The 19,834-nt window shown below is 40.7% G+C and overlaps 1 protein-coding gene across 7 annotated transcripts in view; it reads right to left on the reverse strand.

The window, feature by feature from the left end:
* atp8a1 (ATPase phospholipid transporting 8A1) overlaps positions 1 to 19,834 on the reverse strand; it is a 95,181-nt gene that overhangs the window by 74,553 nt on the left and 794 nt on the right. For all 7 annotated transcript variants that reach the window (XR_008339487.1, XM_053428441.1, XM_053428442.1 and 4 more), the window contains exons 2-3: positions 6,976 to 7,090; positions 794 to 893 (exon numbers count right to left, since the gene is read on the reverse strand). Coding sequence is in view for 6 of the 7 variants with exons in the window: in XM_053428441.1 (XP_053284416.1) it covers positions 794 to 893; positions 6,976 to 7,090 (215 nt within the window). In the remaining variant the exon portion in view is untranslated. The remainder of the gene's footprint in view (positions 1 to 793; positions 894 to 6,975; positions 7,091 to 19,834) is intronic.

Raw genomic sequence — 19,834 nt, forward strand, 5'->3', positions numbered from 1 at the left:
CTGTGCCGGATTGTCTTTATACGAGCTTTAGTTTTCCAGCTATCTGTTCTTTGCCTGCAGATGTGTTTTGGATCTTTTTTCGGCCTTCGTATGCCTGCTTGGATTTGCGTCCTTGTTAAAGTAAAATAATTGACTTCCTCCTGAGTCACGTTTCATAAGTCCTTTATCTGAGAACCCTGACACTTTTCAGATATTGTATTATTTTTGGTTTTGTGTCCACCGCCTGTAAACGTCATCAACAAACCCACTCGCTAGCTGTGAACGTTTTTTGTACTGAATTTTTCTGCTGTATTCTCACGTGGACTCACTCTGACATTATCACATTTTACAAGGTGGCAGACAAGAAAAGTTCTGCGAAATTTGCAGGGCGATTGCCTCTGACATTTGAATTATCATGTACAGCCACTCTGGCTTTGGACTGATTGAACGTGTTTCCTGAGTCCAATGCACTGTACAGTTATTGGTACAGCAATGGACCAAATTCAATCTATCCACAGCATGTGGTACTGTATGTAGTGTAGTGTGCTGACCCTGAAGGCAAATCTAGTTTCCCATAAAGGAGGCACACATAGTATTACATGTATTATTCATTTTCACGATATATAAAGTCCTAGTGTGTGTATGTGTGTATAGGCTTAACTGTGTGCATTTGAGATTACAGATATGACCTTTGGAAATGGTGTGTAGGTTATGACAAACAGTTAAAAAGCTGGGACGAGCAGCAGTTTTAATATTAATGAATGATTTGTGTCACAGCGGCACAGGGGGAAAAAGCAGCAATACTATATCTTACCTGCAAGAGTGCAATGAAGAGAAAGAAGGCGTTGGCTGCCCTCCTGAACTGTGAGTAGAGGAACCGGGGAAGGAAGGTCAGGACATTGTATTTTGCCGTGCTGGAGAGCGGATCAAACAGCAAACACAGTGATGGGTGGAGGAAGAGGAAGAAGGAGAGAGGGCACACAAGAGAGAAACAAAATGGTTAGTTACAGATATCAGACGAGTCATTTTTACGATTTAATAAAATGCAAATACTCAACAGAGCCATTTCCTTGCCCCTTCTACTCATCATTAAGGTCCTTTTTGCAGACACAGGTGTGTGTGTGAGAGAGAGAGAGAGAGAGAGAGAGAGAGAGAGAGAGAGAGAGAGAGAGAGAGAGAGAGAGAGAGGAAAAGAGAGAAGAAAAGAGAGAAAAAGAGAGAGAGAGCATGTATAAAACTGATGGAAAGGCAAAAGGGGTGGACACAGTGATCATAAAGAATAATTGGGAGGAAGGAGGATGTAAAGAGCTCCCAGCAGACGTGAGCGATGTCGGCTGTGCTGCGGGGGCGTAGGGTGGGGTAGGTGGGTTAGGTGGTGATGGCGGTACACTGAGGCTGGTGGAGCCCTGAACAGCACCGCAATCCAGACCTCCAGCAGTCTGATTTACAGCTGCATAAAAGGGCCAGTCAGAACAGCCACTTTGGGGGAAGATATATGCCATGATGTATGCCAAGCCACTGGCAGCGCTTTGCTTACTCACACGCGCAAGAGCTGTCACACATATAAAAGCAGAATATCACAGAGTGTAGCCTCGAACTCTTCTAAAGGGCCAAAGCATATGGAGGTTAACATTGTTGGATACAACTGTTTTATTCCTGTTACACTGAGTCTTACTTGACGAGCACTTTGAGCACTTTTCATCCCACGAGCACAATGTAAAATTATGCAAGTGGGCTAGCAGTGTATTGAAGTCAATTAAAGAAAAAAGAGTTTTACATTCAGTGTCATCGTGGCTGCCTGGTACAGCGGAGCCGTCTGATACAGGGAAAAGGCCAAGTGAGTGAGAGCCAGGCATCGTTCTGACAGCAGTACAATGTAATACCAGCGTGACAGAGGAGCCTGGTGAAGAGCGCTGCCAGGACAACGGTCAAGAATGGACCAGCTTTGTGTTATTCGACAAGGTCTAGTCTTTGGTCTGGTTATGTCAAAGAGAAGAAAAAAGCCCTTATGTATGAGTCATCTGTAAACAAGGAGGAGGTAATCATTTTTAAATTATTTTATTTAAAACAGTGGATCTGTAGCATTTAACATTACTGAATTCATGTGTTAAATGAAAGTCGTTTCAAGTCGAGCTATTTCACACAAATATTTGTTTCTCTGAGGTTCACAAAGTCAAAGAGATTTACTCATCTGATCTTTTTCATGACTTGTGTTGTGACACGAAATTAACTGACAGGATACAGGGAACTGTATGGCTGTGTGATGGCTGTGTGCGATGGCTGTGTGATGCCTCATATGCTCCTGCTTGTTCGCCAAAATTATGATTTTTGAAGTTTTCATCTTGAATTTTGAATCTGAATTATCCTGAAATAGCCAGTCTTAATTTCCCTGATCCACCTTGAGCAACTTCAATTTCAAACTACACAACTTTACATGTCACAAGGGGAAATTAAAGCAGACAAATTTAGGTTAAGGTTTGAAGTAAAATATGTAAATGTGTTATATTTAATAGTACACAGCGTTTCATTGAACATTTACTATTTTGCAGTGATCTTTACCTTTTACAGATAATCGAGTTTTAGATGCATTCAGGAAGTTTAAAGATGGGCAGCATGGAGAAAAAGACTACTCCTTGTAAATGAATGTAAGAAAAGTCAAACCGCTAGCAGAATATGAGTTATATGGTTAAAAGAATAGTTCACCCCAAAAAAAACTTCACCCAGCCCTCCATCGGCATAGGGGTGCGACGATAATGAGTGAATTATCATTTTTGGGTGAACTATTCATTTAACTAGTGACTATAAATGTATAAAACAGACAGCAGGGAGGTAACTTGAGATATTATGACATCGATTTTAATGTGGTTATCTATCATTGCGCGCCATGAACAATCGTTTTATGTCTAGGATTATTTAAAGAACGTTAATGAAAACTGGGTCCTTTTTCCCCTTTTCATTCTGATGTATAGTCTTAATCCACGTACAGTAGCCTATTGTGAAATACTTACATATCATATATCAGTAAACTCACATTTATAAAGTGTGACCCCCCCCCGGATATTAAACCCTGGTTGTGCTAATGTGTAGCTACCGGCTCAGTCTACCCCTGGAGATTAAAAGGAACGGGGAAGCTCTCCAGCCGGTTATCCTAAAAGCCCTGGCTTTATCATCCCTCTGTCATCATGCCTTTGAGATCATCCCTCTGTTTCTGCTCAACACTTTTATTTTCTTCCCTCCACCCTTCCCTCTATGCTCATGGGGGTAGAAGTGTAAAGCATGCTGTGTCCTGTCCTCTCTACTACACTAACTTTTTCAACAGAGGCAGGGCAAGATGAAGAGCTCATTTAACACTCTCCTTAATGGATGATAATGGATCTTGCATTTTATTTCCTGACAGTGCCCTTAGGCTCAAGACGATATAAGAGGAGCACATCCTCCAGTTACTCACAGTTAGCCTGATTATAAAGCCAGGCAGCAGGGATCAGAAAATGTTTGTCACACCATCTATCAACATGGTCATCACTAGGGGTTGGAATCTCTAGGCCTCACGATAAGATTCCAATTCAGAGGTCTACGATTTGAAAGAAACTAGAAGGGCAATCAGAGAATGCATTCCTCCACCAAGGCAAGCCACTATCTTGTCATGCTAAAGAACGAGAAAAGAAAATTCCTTTACGGGTTCTTCCACGGGTCATGCTCCACCCTGTGGAAATTTTCATTCAAATCCGTTTAGTATTATCTTGCCAACTGACAAACAAACACCATTGAGAACATGACCTCCTTTGTGGTGGTTAAAAATGGAATACAGCTGTTGCTAGATGAGGATTATCACATGTATAAAAATCTGGTTTAACCAGTCGTGTTTAAAGATGAATGACCTGCAGTACACTTCCTTTCAAGATGTGTCTGGAAGAAGTATTGCTTTCACTAAGTAACTACAGCTACAGTTTAGTAAGTGGTGTGCGTCATGTTCAGTTTAGTATTTAATTTGTTCTTTGCAATTGTAATGAAAATGTTTTTTAAAGGCCACCCAGTAGGTTGAGGAAGATACACCACGTAATGGAATGTTGATAAGGTTAGGAGAACGGTATATTAAGAAACCCAGTCTATATCTATATACTAGTTTTGTGTAGTAAATGAGAAAGTGGGTCACGTGTTTGTGTTAATTTGCATTTGTGCCTATGCGTATATTTCAATTGTGTATTGTTTCCACACAAGACATGCCGTATCAGCGTTTCATGGTTACAAAACAACAAAATGGTTTTTAAAGCCACTCCTGTTTACCACAGGAAACATAGAGAATATTTACATTTACATTACAACTACATCTGCCATAAACCACTACATCTGAATACAAAGCAATCCTTAAACATAATAGTACGACCAAGGTGCCTCTCTGCAGGTCTGATGCTGCTGCAGAGGGAGAATTGGATCAAATGAAAGGAGGAGACCAGCGAGGGATCTTTGTATTCTTGTAAGATTAGATTCCCCATTTATCACAGACCCTGCTCCTGTTGGTGTCTCCACAGGTCACTTTGAGACAGCAACCAATCCTGTTGAACAAATTAGATCTTTAGAGTAGCCCTAAAGCCTAAGACTTTCAAGGGCAGCGGCGAATGTTTGGGCACATTCGGTACTACAAGGACAAATGAAAGAGGAGCTCTTTGTCATCTACGATCTGTGTACTGGAATACTGCAGTCACACTCTCTGAAATCATTTAAAAAGACCCAGCGTGAATGCATTATAGTCATATCCAAGAACTGGTTGGTGCTGAAACAAAAGCTGCTTGAAAATACATTAACATACAAGCTGGCAAGCAGTTAACTATGCCTGCTGTAATAATTTTTATCTGTAAAAGCTGTGCTGCAAGCAATCAAACAATTTATTACCTTAACCCTTTATTATTTCAGTGTTATTGCTTGCTAATCAAATAAAAGTCCAGGGAATCTGAACGTGATCAACATGGGATGTTCCTGCTAACATGTGCCCCCTAAAGCATTCATTGGACAACTGTCATCATATCTTCGTGATAATATTCTATTATCATAATAAATTCTGAATATTAAATTTCATCCCGCTTCCTTTTTTTGTACTTGTATTGTTAACAAGATGAGCTTCAGTTGCATGAGACTCGAGTAGTAATTGTTTGTATTTTACTGTAGGGGCAGATCAACTATTGAATTAATGACTATCTCTAGTAAGGTCGCAAAAATGTACTAAACATTTATTTCAAAAATAGGCAGAGGTGCTGTTTGATAGTAAAAGTATTAGGACTTATTACCCTCTGGTGCAATATAAGTCAACCATTAACCATCTAGTACAGGTGAATAATGCTCACATAAAAAGTATTGATTGCAGAAGTCAAAGTCATGTCAAGTGTCCGTCAATAATTGATCAAATTAGAAGTAAAAACTAATTTATTGAGTAGATCACGCTAACAGGGTTTCTACCTAACTAACTAATTAACAAGATATTAAAAAGAAGAGCTAAGGTAATGTTGAATAAGCATCAGTTTTCATACAGTTGAGTAATTCCAGGATACAAAGTGGAGTAAAGAAGATACTGCGTTCTTCACGTACATGAATCTGACTTAACAAATGGAATGGCCATTAGCACACTTGCATTCATAGTCTCTATTCATTTATTAATACAATTCAGTTTATGGCTGTGTTTGTGTAAGCACGTACTGTATATATCTCAAACTGCTCATGCAGCAGGAACACTAACAATAATGTTCCTTGACAGAACGGCTTGATGCAAAAATATTGACCTTTAATGCTAAAAGCACTGCACGCCTCCGAGAGGAACAACAGGATAAAGGCCGGACTGCAAGATCTGGACTAATGCACTGCTGGTGATACCAATCTTGAAAGCTACTTATCAGATATCATACGGTTAAGGAGGCTGTTACCTGTGGAGCCTTCTTCTCTGCTGCAGAACAGTAGTGGCTACCCACATCAGAAACACTGCAGTGTGCACTATCTGACTGTCATGTCTTCAAAAGTCGTATGTTGAATATGTTGCATTTGAGATTATTTTAAAATGGTAAAATACAGTTCAGACTGCCATTTAATTCCTCTTTGTTGTCAAACCAGAGAAGGCAAGAGTTCAAACTCAAATAAAATACTTCAATTTGCTACCAGGCAATCTCCTCAGGCTGACATTTAAGGAGCTGCTTCACAGTCAAAGCATTCGGTTTTGCCTGTAACTCTGAAGGTTAATGTGAGGTTGAAGGTAAAGCAGCAAGTTATGCTGCAGGTCACCATGAAAAGCACTGATGACTTCTGGGTCGCCATTACCACGCCAACAATCAGCAGCAAAATCCTTCAGAATTTATCATTTGAATGAGAATATCTAAAGGAGTTGGGAAGAAATGTCAGTTTAGATTGACCAAGAAAAAGCATGTTGGCACGTAGAGATGAAACTTGCACTCCTCAGCTGTACATTAAACCTCTATGTGTATGCAGTTTTGATATTCTGCAGCTTTTTCATAGAGGACATGTTCAGATATTTTTCTAATGGTGAGACTGTTTCCGGTTTCATCCTCAGCTTAATCAGGAGAAATGTATATTTGTTGATCCAGACTCAAAATCTCCCGGTATGTGCACTATACACAACAGTCCATTGTGTGATTCTATTCCTTGTCCCCACTGTGACTGAGAGAAGATGGCCTTTTGTGTCCCAGCACACAATCAAGGCAACAAATAGCACTGTGTCCAGCCTAATGGGTATATAAGTGGCATGGAAGACGGCAAATATGCATTTTAGCGGGTACCAACCACCACACAGGCCACCTCAGACCAAGAACTTTTGTCAGGGTCTAGCAAGCACACTGTCATCCAATGTATCATGATATGCAGGAAAGTCGATAATACTTAATACCCTGGTTATGGCTACACACTGAAGCTGTTAACCAAACAGGGTTTATTTAATTTGTTCAGTTCACACAACACATTCATTTTTCCCTAATTTCCATAAACACAACATGTCCTTACCTGACTCGATTGCAGCAAAACTTGGTGAACTGCGGCTGGTTGAGGTATATCATTCGGGCATCTTCTTGGTCAGCTAAGGACGTCTTTTCTGATGTGTCCTCGGTCTTTTCATATCCTGCAGAATGGGAGAAAAGATTCTCCGTGAGGGGAAAAAATGATCTGCTTTGAGCATTCAAAAAGTAAGATGAAAAAGTGTTGTGACATGCTTGAGTTGATGTAATGTAATGTAATGAGCCTGTAAAAGGCAAGTCAGTCATTACTACACAGAGAGGAAACTATGAAGAATAGAGTCGACATTTAAAGGCTTTAGATATACAACATATTATACAAAGACTCATTATTATAGGATTTGTGATCTTTCTTAGTGTTGTGATTTTCGCATCGTATACAATGGACAACAATGTATTAGTCAAACTGTTGATAGCAGCCTAAACAACACTCTGCAGTGACACTTGCTCTGGAGCAATAATCTTAATGATATTAATATAATGCTCAATTTCATGTTTTAATAGAGTGAGAAGGTGCTTTTTAAGTGAAACTTGGACGTTTGTCAAGTTGTCAACATTCAAGTTGGGTTTAATATGTGTGATTACAGCTGTGTTATGATAACAACAAACCCTGGCCTGGTGGAAAATTCAGGAAATGTCCATAGTCCCATTACTTGAAACATTAGAATTTTACTTTTCAGGGATTGTCCCCTTGAGGATTTTCCAGGAAGCCTTGTTACTGGAAATGTGTTGTCATTAAAGCTGGGAATTTCCTGTCACGAGTAACATCCTGCTGGAAACAGTAGATAAAATTAGCTGTGTGCCTCAGCCAAAGCCATGAGAGGACAGAAACTATACATGCAAAATCTTCCCCAGCTGTGACTTTGAATAATAGGCATTTTTCTAAAATACAACATCACTAGGTTGACATAAATATCTTATAACAAATCCTCAGATCCAATTTGTTTTGATGACAACAGAGCTCATACGTTCATTCGTTTATCAACCTATTTTATCCTGACTTATTGACAGTCAGACGCCACGAATCAGCACAGTTCAGCTTTTCCAACCCTGGAAAATCAAGGCGCTGCTCTGCTCCCACCGAGTTCAACAAAGTAGGATGGAGCTGCGTTGGATGAATCAACACATCCAATCAGCTTTGTACGTGGGTCGCATGTAACTGATTTCTTCTATCTTCTTCAACAACCACACACACTATCGTTTTTGTATACCAACTGGTTTCTGCCTCCTACTTTGTTAACCGGAGCAACTGAGCTGGACAGGGCAAAGCCCCTCGGATGTTGTAGGACTAAAAACACAAAAGGCATGTTTTCAATGCAGGAGAGGTGCTGCGTCATGTAAAAACAATGTCTTGGGATATGTGGAGAATATCTCAAGCCTCTGCTGTAGCTTGAAGCTGCTTACTGCAGTGCAGAATACAAAATAGAAAAACAAACCAAAGAATCAATCTTTTGGAAAGAATGATTTGCAAAGATGCACAAGGACTAGTCAGGCATGATCCAGGGGATGTAAAACCACAGTATCTTCCTAATCACCCAGTAAGCTGTCGTTAAGTTACTTAAGGCTGTAAAAATGATAACTTGGTTGACTAAAATCCTACCTACTGTTCAGCCAGGCTGGGAAATAAATGTTCTATCAAACTAAGGTAACATTTTAAGTTGAGATATCTGACAAACCTATAGAGATGTTTATGAGAGCTCTTGCGTTTCACATTTCCCTGTACTCTTATTTTAATTGATATGTCAAGATAAGTGTCCTTTGCACTGCCAAGAGAGCACTCCTGTAAAACTCATAACTCAACAGTATTCCTAGACTCTCAAATTGCATGCATGTGACCGAGTAGGAGCTGGATGGCCTTCCCTAGCCCCCCGTAGTGGTGGTTACAGGGGATATGAGGTAAGGGCAGGCAAAGCAAAGCTTCCATGACTGCAGATAGACCTTACAGTTTAAAAATGGAAAGTGCCGTTCAAAGACACGGAGGGAGGGGGAGCAAGGGAAGCTGGTGGCTTGAAACGTCAACAACAACAAAACGCGGTGTCATGGGATACCGTAACTAGAGTTCCAACCGGATGCCCCAGTTGCAATCTGTGCCCCATCCCCCCCGCCGACAGTATTTCCTCCTTGTCATGCCAAGTCAAGAGTGAACAAAGTAGTTCAATCTTCAGAGTCGCACTTCCCACTTTCTCACGATCCGCTCTTCGTTTTCTCCCCTTACTCTGCACTTTTTAACAAATTTTACACAACTATGGAGTCTTACATTACAGTGCTGGTTAGTGTAATGATCCACTTGACTTCATACAGAATTACGAGAGTGACTGCCAATCATTGCTTCTTCAAACTATCATTTCTTGACAGCTCCTCTCCTTAGCACGCGCCCTAGGGCTAAAATTAAACCACCCCCTGTGGTCATTTGGTCACAGGGGGAAACATGGGTTGGCTATTCTCGCCTTGTTATGCAAGACATCACATCGACATAGATGGTTTATTGGATTAGCGTGTTGGCAAAAGGCTGAAAGGATCCAGGCAGCTTCCGGGGATTAAAGGGTGGGGACTTGTGCTTAAGTAAAGAAACTTCTCATGACAGCTGATGACAGGTTTGTTTGTTGTGTTTTCTCCAGTATACTGTATGGCCAGTGTTTAACCCTCTGAAACAGGACATCCCGCAGGCAGCCCCTGACTGGCTGTGGGACATCGTTGTATGCATGATCCTGTTTAAATCTATCTCAAATAAAAACCAAAATAGCTGAAACGTCCATTATTTTTGTAGCGGATACCTATCATGTAGTATACTTGTGATGACATCATTCTGTCTCGTGACATGCAGTTTACCCAAAATGGCTACAGGAGATTGTTGTTTCCATTATCTTGGTCAAATCAATCTAAAATTACAAAAACCCATCAAAGTTAGAAAATGTTTTGTTTTGGCAACAGAAAGCCAAGGCCTCCGCCCTCCGCGTCCACATGTTGTTCAAAAAAAAACTGCTAGGTATAAAATATATATATTATAAATATTCTATATTTATAATATAATATATTCATAACACTGTTTCATTGCTCTTATTACAATGTTTGAATACCGTTTTAGCTTAGGTAGTACAGACTTTAAAGATATGAAGCATTTGAAAGGAAATTTGCATCGCAGTTAAAAATACCTACGTAAGCACTGACGGACCAAGTGTCAAACCTCTGGACTGTTAAATGTGGGTAATAATAGATTATACGCCCAAGAGAGATCTCTGTTTGTACACCAAGGGACAAAGCCAGCAAAGAAAATTTGTCATAAAAACGAAATCTTTTGTTAATAAAGGGATTAGCGTCTACAAAGAAAATAATAACAGGGAACTGGCGTAGCTGTCGACTGCGGCATTAGACCTGTGTGAAGTAACAGGCCGGAGAAACAGGTTGAGCAGCTGTGATTGATGCTCCTCTGTGATCTGAATGAGCCCTCGCAGCAGGAGACTCTGAGCTGGGGTAGGCCAGGTGCTGCAATGCACCAGTTGCAGCCACTACATTACCTGCTTCTGTTTAACCGAGTCCTGGGGTGCACCCTGCTTTGTATGTATGCAAAGTTCAAATATATTTTTGGGACAATTTGCTCTGCACTTGTAGATTACCAAGAATATGTTGCTGCCAATTTGCTCTTTTTGATTTTCATTAGGAGTGTATAATGCTACCTACTCTGACCGCAACCATTTGGTAGCAGGAATACTTTCTCATGACAAGGTAGTCACAAGTTATTCCTCTTAACTCTTTAACAGCTTCCTGATCTCCAGGTTTTTATGGCTACTATTCTCACACACTTGATCCTATTAAAAGGCTGCACATTGAACTTTTTTAATTGGATCTGAAAATCTAAAGCAGAGATAGAGACAGAATTCAGTCGGATGGGCTTGAGGAGTTGGTGTAACACTCCGTCAATCCCACAATTTCAGTTGATCATTTCACAGTTCCAACTCATGTCAGCACAGTTAAGGTCAAGGTTCAAAACAAAAAGAACAATGGAAACATTCATATGAAACCTCCTGTAACTGTAGACGAATTTAAAATTAGCACAAGGCCAGATGTGATGGTTCAACACTACACTCCATGAGGCGGGGGCTGAGAGGTGGAGGAGGTTCCGTCATCAAAATAGCCTTTCACAGCTTTTACTACAGAAGCATTTCAGGGATCTACCTCCCCCATATCCAGTTCCTTTCCTTTCTAACACACTGTGTGTTAGGATGATATACTCGGCCACTTCCAAAAACGTCTCAGCGACAACAACTGTTAATGTTCCCTGGCGGATACTGTGCATTTCCTCTGCACTAATTTCATTAACTGCAGGTGTGTCACGGCTCAACTAGCCTAACGTCAATAAAGGGAACAAGAACGGGAAACTCTGCGGATACTACCTGAGGATATAGTTCTTAATCTGTGTTCTATTAGGCTACATAACAACACATTTAATCTAATAATGGACACACCATACTACCCATAGTGCCTGTAGAAAACAATGTAAGATGCATTTAAGAAGAGGACAGGAAAGGGTTAGAAGACTCAGGCTCAGTGGCAGTAGAGAACAGAAGCACACAGCTCTGGAGGGGAAGCCTCTAGGGAAAGGATCAATGCCACCAAGTGTCGTAATGGGTTTGGATGCAGGCCAGATGTCAGGATTATTGCTTGTGTCAGCCAACAGAGAGACACAGACAGGTGGAACAATAGTCACAAGGGGACATGAATTTTGGAGCGAATGCCCAATGGGAAAAACTCGACCCAGCATGGCTTGGCATTGGCCAAGGCATACCGGTCTTCCCCGGTCTGTCTTTCAGAGCCAAACGGAAACATTCACCCTTGGAAAATCCCTTCTAAAACACCCCTTTGAAGGTGCTATTTAAATCAGACCACAAACTTTTTTTTTCTAATATCAATGCTAACTTTTGAATGTCAACATAAGGCCAGCATAGTCACTTAAGGCACTTGAATTTAAGCAAAATCACAATCAATATTTTGACCTGCCAAATTATTGCTTCTCAGTACTCATGCGATATAAAGATCATAGATAAAATTGATAAAAAACAAACCCGTCCACTGCAGATTTATTAAATTCTAGGTAGTAATGTATTTGCTCAGGTCGGCAGGGGGTTTGGGCAACACAAGCAAGATTAAAATCATCTAATGGCAGCAATAAAAGGAAACATTATGATCTTACGTTCAAGCATACTAAACCCAGCGCATGACCCAAAGGGTTAAAAATCCCAAAAATATGTACAGCTGAGCACTAGAAACTGCATCCCCAAAATATGGATTGCACAGTGGCTCCCTATCATCACAAACACAGCACTAATCCTTGTTTAAAATAAGAGGATCAACTGGAAATAGTCATTGTGGTCAAGTTATTTTTAGTAACAGCATCTTATTATGGCTACTAATGTGACCTCAAATAGGGCTGTTATATCAAATCATAACAGATACCATGTCGCCTCCTGGCTGCATTTTCTTCGACTTATTTCAGTCAGCACCTACAGTCAATTACACAGTGAAGATTCAATTGCATCTATGACTTATGGTTCTTCAGAAAAGGCCTGTCATTCAACCCTAGGATAATATAAAATCCATCTTCTGGCTAATCAAGATGTACAGAGGCTTTCTGTTCTTCCAGAAATAGGTCCAAGCAGAGTCCATCCAACTGTAGAAATACAGAACAAGCAATAATGAGCCTGTGAGGGAAGACAGGTCAATAAAGTGTTGATGAGGAGGCATGTGATGTGGCCAGAGTTCAGTGATGTGGCCGCCACACGATTCATTCAATAATAGCAGAGTGGGTGAGGGCAGACAGCTCGGGGCTATTGACATTGATCTAAAACAAACAAATGCACAGCAGCCAAACCACAGTAAAGATGCTTGTGAAGAAAAACCACATCAAATAATGTGCTGAAAGATGTGTGACTTGACTGCAGTAGAAACGTTTCACACACATAGACCACCCTGTAATAAGTACTCAAAAACAAGTAAGACAGAAGGACAAGGTTTAAAACGTTCAGTATCGTTAGTCTTCATTGTACACGTGAACTCGAGGATAGCCAATATAGATATTCGGGTCAAATAAGTTCCAAATCCCTGGGCATTGGAATCTCTCAATCTCACAACACACTGAGCCTAATGTGCCATTTATATCTGTTCATCACCACCAAAGAAAGATCTGTACATGATTCATTATGCCAGATAAATATTTATGCAGACAGAACAGCCACAGTCATCTCGTGGGAATCAAAGTCACAGAGATGAAGGCTCCCCCTATCTTTAACAATTTGTGTATTGTGGGGGGGGACCAGCTGTAGGGGGATATAGATACATCCTCAATCTAAGCAACAGTAGCATCAATATGTCGCTTATCAGATCACAGTTCTGTAACCAGCCCTCACAACAACAACAGGGCAGCTGCAGAATTAATCCCCCCCATCCTGTCAGACTGGGTCTGTCAGGCTCCCCATAGGCTCAGGCGGGCTACAGTGGGACGGACAGTCCAGGGACGACACAAGCAGCTGGGGCTTGCTATGACATCACAGGGCAGGCCTATTCTTGCTTAGCACAGATTATGCAGGGGACGAAACCTTTCCACTGTGTGCGGTTTTATGAATGGTAAAAGGGAAGGGCATTTGTTGTGCAACAGGAAATTGATTGTGTGAGAGCCAGTCATTCGGTGTTATGTCAGTGTTGTGTCTGACCTCAAACTAGCATCCCTTGTCCCTATCGCAAGTATGAAATAAAAGGTTCCACTGTTGAGGTATATTTTGCTTCAGGTCCTTGAGAGCTGCTGAAAAAACATTACATATATCAATCAACTTTTAGAAAATTAATAAACTGCTAATTTTGGCCATGGTAAAAGGCTCTTTTTCGAACTGTTCCTTACTTGAGACCTGCTATTATCTTAGAATCCAAATGTAACCGCTGTACACAAAACTTTATTTGAAATCTTATCTACACTCAAATGTTTAGCATCTAGAGGATTATCATACATTGTAGAAGTCAACATTTCTCATTTTTAGCAGTTGCTTCGCGTTGCACAGCTTCTTATTAAGTTTTTCCAAATATAGACATAACAGGCCACATGGGTAAGTGACAGTTTCACTGTTATAAGGTCAGATCAATTGGTTGAGACAACATTTGCCATTTTCCTGTCAGACAGGTTCACTGAGACTCTGCTCTGAAGGAAAGTAAATGATTGGTTGTTTATTCAGACGGCCATTATGGCTGCATCATGTGATCTAAGTCACCAAAACTTGAATACACCTTCACTAAAGGGGAAGATCAGTGTTCTTATTTGAAGATGTAGATAAAGAGAGGCTTAACAAATCCTGTCTGAATCTGTCTCCTGCTTGCTGTGAGGAAGGCAGATCTATCCTGCTGGCTGTCAAACCATTCTAAATGATGTCAGCTTTACACATTTATCATAGCTCTTCATTTGCATGAGTGGGCAATGTGCAACAGCATTTGTTAAGAAAATCCACATGTGCTAAAACTCAGTAATATATTAATACTGGTAATGAAATAATAACTACTTAAGGTCATTGTAGTTGATTGTACTTGGTAAGGACAACCAGAGGCATTTCTATCATATGTTTTCTAAAAATAGAGGAAATATCCAAATGGCTGAGCAATGACAATTAATCCATCCCAGTGTTTCAGTGATGCTCACTGACCTGATCTGACATGGTTTATGTGTTGGTGTAAAAAGGAAGAACTGGCACCTCCATCCCCCAGAACCACAACGTATCACATGTGCACAGCACATGCTATGCTATGTAGAGGAAATAATATTGTGGGTGCTATTATTGTCCATTATTGATTAAGGCCTCCTTCTTGAAAATGAATGTGCTCTGACCAACTATTAAAAGCATGATAAATTGCAGTTTTGCTTGTGTGGAAGGCATGCAGGCCCTGATGAAAGCATGTTTCATTAGCACGACCATCTAAAAAATAAGACCATGTATTTAAAATATTATATGATAACAAGACAGGGTTTCAGTAGGATGTAAAGAAATAGGACAGTTATGTAGGTGTTGTATCTGTCCTGACAACTTCTTAATGATTTCAGATAAATGCTGTATAGTTGTCTACCTTAGAATCAAATTATCTGGATAAAGCTGCATGGAAATCGTACTATAACACAGTAAATTCTGGTGCAGAGTCTTAAGCTTTAGACATAACCATTAATCCGAGGATGCAGCACTGTTGGCTACTTGGACATCAAGTTGAGACAAAAAAGGGAACATCAAACGCACAAGATGTTGGGGTCAAGGGCAAGGAGAGTTTCATCTTCCCAACCACTGATGGTGTTGCCTTACCGTTGAGCGCCTGCCAACAACTCTCCATCTGACCTTGTCAACCCACTGTGACACAATAACACCGCTGATCTCCTGGCATACGCAGGATGGCAGGTATAGTTTGAGGCTTTCATTATTTGTTAGGGAATAGAAAGTTCAATCTGAGGAGAAACTAGTCAGGATCTAAACTTGACCAGCACATCAGAGATTCAATTCCACAGAAAGGATGGTACAATGACTCATGGTGACATTACTGAATTTGATTTCAGGGCTTCACAAGAAGTTCCTTTTCACAACCTTATTTTATTTTTGTAACCAACTTCAAAATAGACATTAGACATTAACAAACTAGAATGAAACTCTGTAGAGTGCATTCCACCGTCAAGGCCCAATAGTCTGCTTAAATTCAATCAAGCAAGCTGTACCAAATTGCACTCAATCATAGATGTCAGTCTCTTTAATATGCCTGAGTCCTTTCTTGGCCCATGTCCCATCCTTCTACTGGAAATCTGTTCAGTAGCTTTTGATTGGAAAAGTGTCTTTCTCTGAGGAACTGGTGTATCTTTGAATTCGACTTTTGTATGAACACATGCACATGAGCATTTTCACATTTACCCCCTCCTTAAAGTGACCTGCCACATCCAATTTGCCTCCCAGTCAGAGCAGAATCATTGAGGTGGGGGAAATTGAGTGTCTAAAGAAACACATATTATACTGGCTGCAGGTTAGTGATGGAGGCAGAACACGAAGTGGAAAATGGAGCGGAGGAGATGTCCCATGCCGGCACATAGACAGAGAAGAGAGGCCTAAGGGGACTTGATATTACACCCCAGTGGCCACAGACAGGGGATTTAGTGGCGTGTTGGGCTTTTGTGCTACATTATTATCAGCCAATGATCCGCCAGGCACATGGGCAGCCCTCGATCCCTTCAGAAGGGAGCAACTATCCCCCTCCGGTTTCCCTACCCATGCTGTAACCACCATTTAGACAGACTAGGGCTTAGCTTGTTATGGGGGGAGCATCCTGCTTTACTTACATATAAAAAAAAACATCACGACAATAAAATGAATGAATGGCAGAGATATAACGCTTTAAGTAGAAGGGACTACTTTGTGTCTTGCAAAACTACCATGTGGGCGATGGGAAGCTCAAGAGCATCTTCTGTCAGCTAAATCAGAAAAATATATGCATTTGGTCTGTGGATAGATTCATCCACACAGGAAAGGCTTACCTGCCTATCTTCACCTTTAGTGTCAATTGTGAGTAGGGATTTGGCCTTTCTGCGGATAAGCACGCAGGCTAAGACTGCAAACGGGATGCTTGTAGCCATCTGTCTAACCTTAACTCGAGGGGCTCCTGTCAATGAGCTTTCAGTGGAAGCAGGTGTTAGGCACCTTCCTGCCTATCATGGAAATTTCTATCAGCAGGATCAATGTCTAAAAAGGTGCCTGTCTGTCTCAGCAGGATCACACATTAAACCTGCTGATAGCTGCTGACGTCACCTGTAGCCTACCCCAAGTGTCCCAGATAAGATTATTTTGGCAACACATGCAGGGACAGGCTGGCAGCGATGTCAGATGTTTCCACAGAACAGACGAGAAGAGTGACAAGGAATGGAGCGGCAAGACCGGGGAGTTTTCAGCGCGGAGAGCCGAAAGACAGGCTGCTGATGGATTAGGTGGTAAGCCTGGCAGAGGGATGCCCTTTCTAGATGGACGCCTGCCTGATGCACTGCGGTGATTAAAAAATAAAACTGAAGGGTGGGAAGGTTCCTTGGGTTCTCATTAAAACAGCCAAAAAGACGTGGCAGAAAACAGATTAATCAAAATTCGGATACGAAGCTGTATAAGGCTGGACATTTGGAGCAGCAACCAGGCACATTACAGGAGGTGATGGAAACCTATATTCAGAGAGATGCTTACAAGAAAACCTGGTGAATCAGGGGGATGAGAGCTATTGAACCGATTGGAAAAGCAGTGGAATTGTTTGCTCTTTGTAACCTAAAAAGGTGGTGTGATGGTTGGGGGTTGGGGATGACAGCATCAGCTGCTGCATAATTCATGTATTTGCTCTTGCAGCAGCCACATTGATCAACAGTTTTGTATGGAATCTATCTCGGTGTTTAATTATTTAGATTTATCCCAGTAAGATCTATGGTTCCTCAGTGGAAAACCGCCATGACTGTCCTGTCGTGGTGCACAGGATGAAAAGATCACTCATGGTGAATATGGCTCAAGAGCTATTTAAACCCAAGACTTAACTACCACCAAGTACAATGACAAGATGATGTGAAATGTCCTTTATGAGACGCACTGTGCTGACACCACACTTCAAAACAGAGAATTCATGTAAGGAAAAACTCAATTTTATAGCACAGATATTGCTTTTACTGCTGCACTTGCATCTACCGTAATCTCATCATTTAAATTTGGGTAAAGCTGAATTTCAGCGCAATTTCTTATTGATCCCACACCCAACCATCTGGCCTGCAGCTATGAATCAGAAAGACAATCTCACTGCCATATAACTGGTTCTGTCAGATAAAGTGCACTGCTGGATTTTTATTTATTAGAAGATATAGGAATGATGATATCAAGGCAACATGTTGGGAAAACAGATGACGAGCAGGTATCCTAATAAGGTATGGTATGACCAATACTCTATGCCACTCTATATGGCACAAGTTGGGGTTCATATAACTAAATGTGACTCATATATATAGTTATATTGATTGTTTAGATCAATGCACACATTTTAATTGACTAAGCAATAGCTGGGCCACTCTATTCTGATTAAATACTGCAGCAGTATCTGACTACACGCGTCTCTTTTTTTATATATATATAATAAGTAATTATCTTCCTAAGTTTTGACTCAACACTAATTACATAAAAAATGATACACATGTATTTTTAATCAACAAAAAAATCCATAGTTAGGATACGATATGGGTCATTAATAATGGATATCGATATGAAAGTAGTTACAGTTCATGTTGAGAACCACATCTTGATAATATTAGAAATTGATCTTAGTATTTTTTATTAAAGTATTAAATCAAGTCGCATGTCTCTTTAAAAATGTATTTCTCTCTGCAGTTCCCGCTACTTGGATGAAGGAAGCAACTCCAGAGGACTTCCTGTATGAACACAATCAACAGTTCTCTCACACAGAGAAGTTTCTGCGTCACTTGGATTAAAGCTAAGGAACACTGTGCATTTGTGTTGCAATGTTGATGAAAAACACATTTTAGGTTTGCAGGTTTAATGCACCCTTAACCACAATATTTTAAGACACAGAACAGCTTTACTTTCATTATATAAACTATAAATTACAGTTCTTTCTAATTCACTTTAAGAGGCCAGCTTGCTTGCTTTATTTACCAGACAATATTGTCCGCAGCAGTAAGTCAGATTGAAATATTAGCCTGAGCCTATAGTGATTAATCAAACTCAGACTACCTAAAATCAAAATGAGAAGGCACCATTGAATTTACTATGCAGAGAAACAGAAGCTGCAGTAAGCATCATAAATATTGTGATGTTATTGATCCCTGCAGATAAATTCTTTCTCCTTCTCCAGAGAAGTCAGAGGTCAGGGACGGCCACAAAACGGTGTGAGGACCAATTTAAAGACGTCATAAAATAACCCGGTTCAGACTGTGCACCTGCAGCCAGTAATGTGCCTGCATAATATCCAGCAGCCATACGCGCACTCCCCTGGTTAAACAAACACACCTCGACATCCGAAGCTACTGAGCAGCACTAAAATAAACAGATCCCTTTCTAAGTATTCAAATCACATCAGCAACGTGTTTGTATCCGCATCCTCCTTCCCTGGCAAACACAGAGGAGATGCAGTGGAAAGTTACTGGTGCAGTGAAGAACAGAGGGGTCCCAGCCGAATCACAATGGCTGTATTATTAGACCCACGCTGCTGGAGATGGCATTTGGTGGACACTTGTTATCGTCAGACGTGGAATGAACATTCCCTCATGCACTTAACTTTGATACGCATATTCCCCCTTGATTGTTGTGACGCTGTACTTCTGCTAGACAACAATTCAGAGGCAAATATAGCACTTTTTACCTCTCTGCATTCATGAGAAAAAGTTTAGCCACATTAAAGTGATACGCACATGAATGCATCAATAATTGTAATGAAATAAATTGCTCTGAAATTCTGTAATTTCACTTTTAATACTAAATTTGGCTTATGGTACATTTTAAAGCATTACTTCTTTATGTCCAACGTTGTTGCACCGTATATATTCTGTCTACGTTGAACAAGTTCTGTTTTTTGTAAGTTCCTTCCTGGAGATTTTATTGTATTTTTTTAACCGATCTAGTGCTTTAACTCAGTGTTTACTCCACTGTCCTCTCTTTTTGCAGCTGTAACATAGAACATGTCCTCACAGTAGGACTGTTTCACTTGTAACCCTCATATTTCTCAATAAACATTTCCGTGCTGTCATACTCGTGGCTACTACCATGAAGCATGAGCTTGCATTACTCCACTGAGGAGGGTAGGATCAGGACACGGCCGTG

The sequence above is a fragment of the Pleuronectes platessa genome, chromosome 8 (assembly GCF_947347685.1).
Source record: "Pleuronectes platessa chromosome 8, fPlePla1.1, whole genome shotgun sequence".
In the NCBI taxonomy this organism is placed as follows: domain Eukaryota; kingdom Metazoa; phylum Chordata; class Actinopteri; order Pleuronectiformes; family Pleuronectidae; genus Pleuronectes; species Pleuronectes platessa.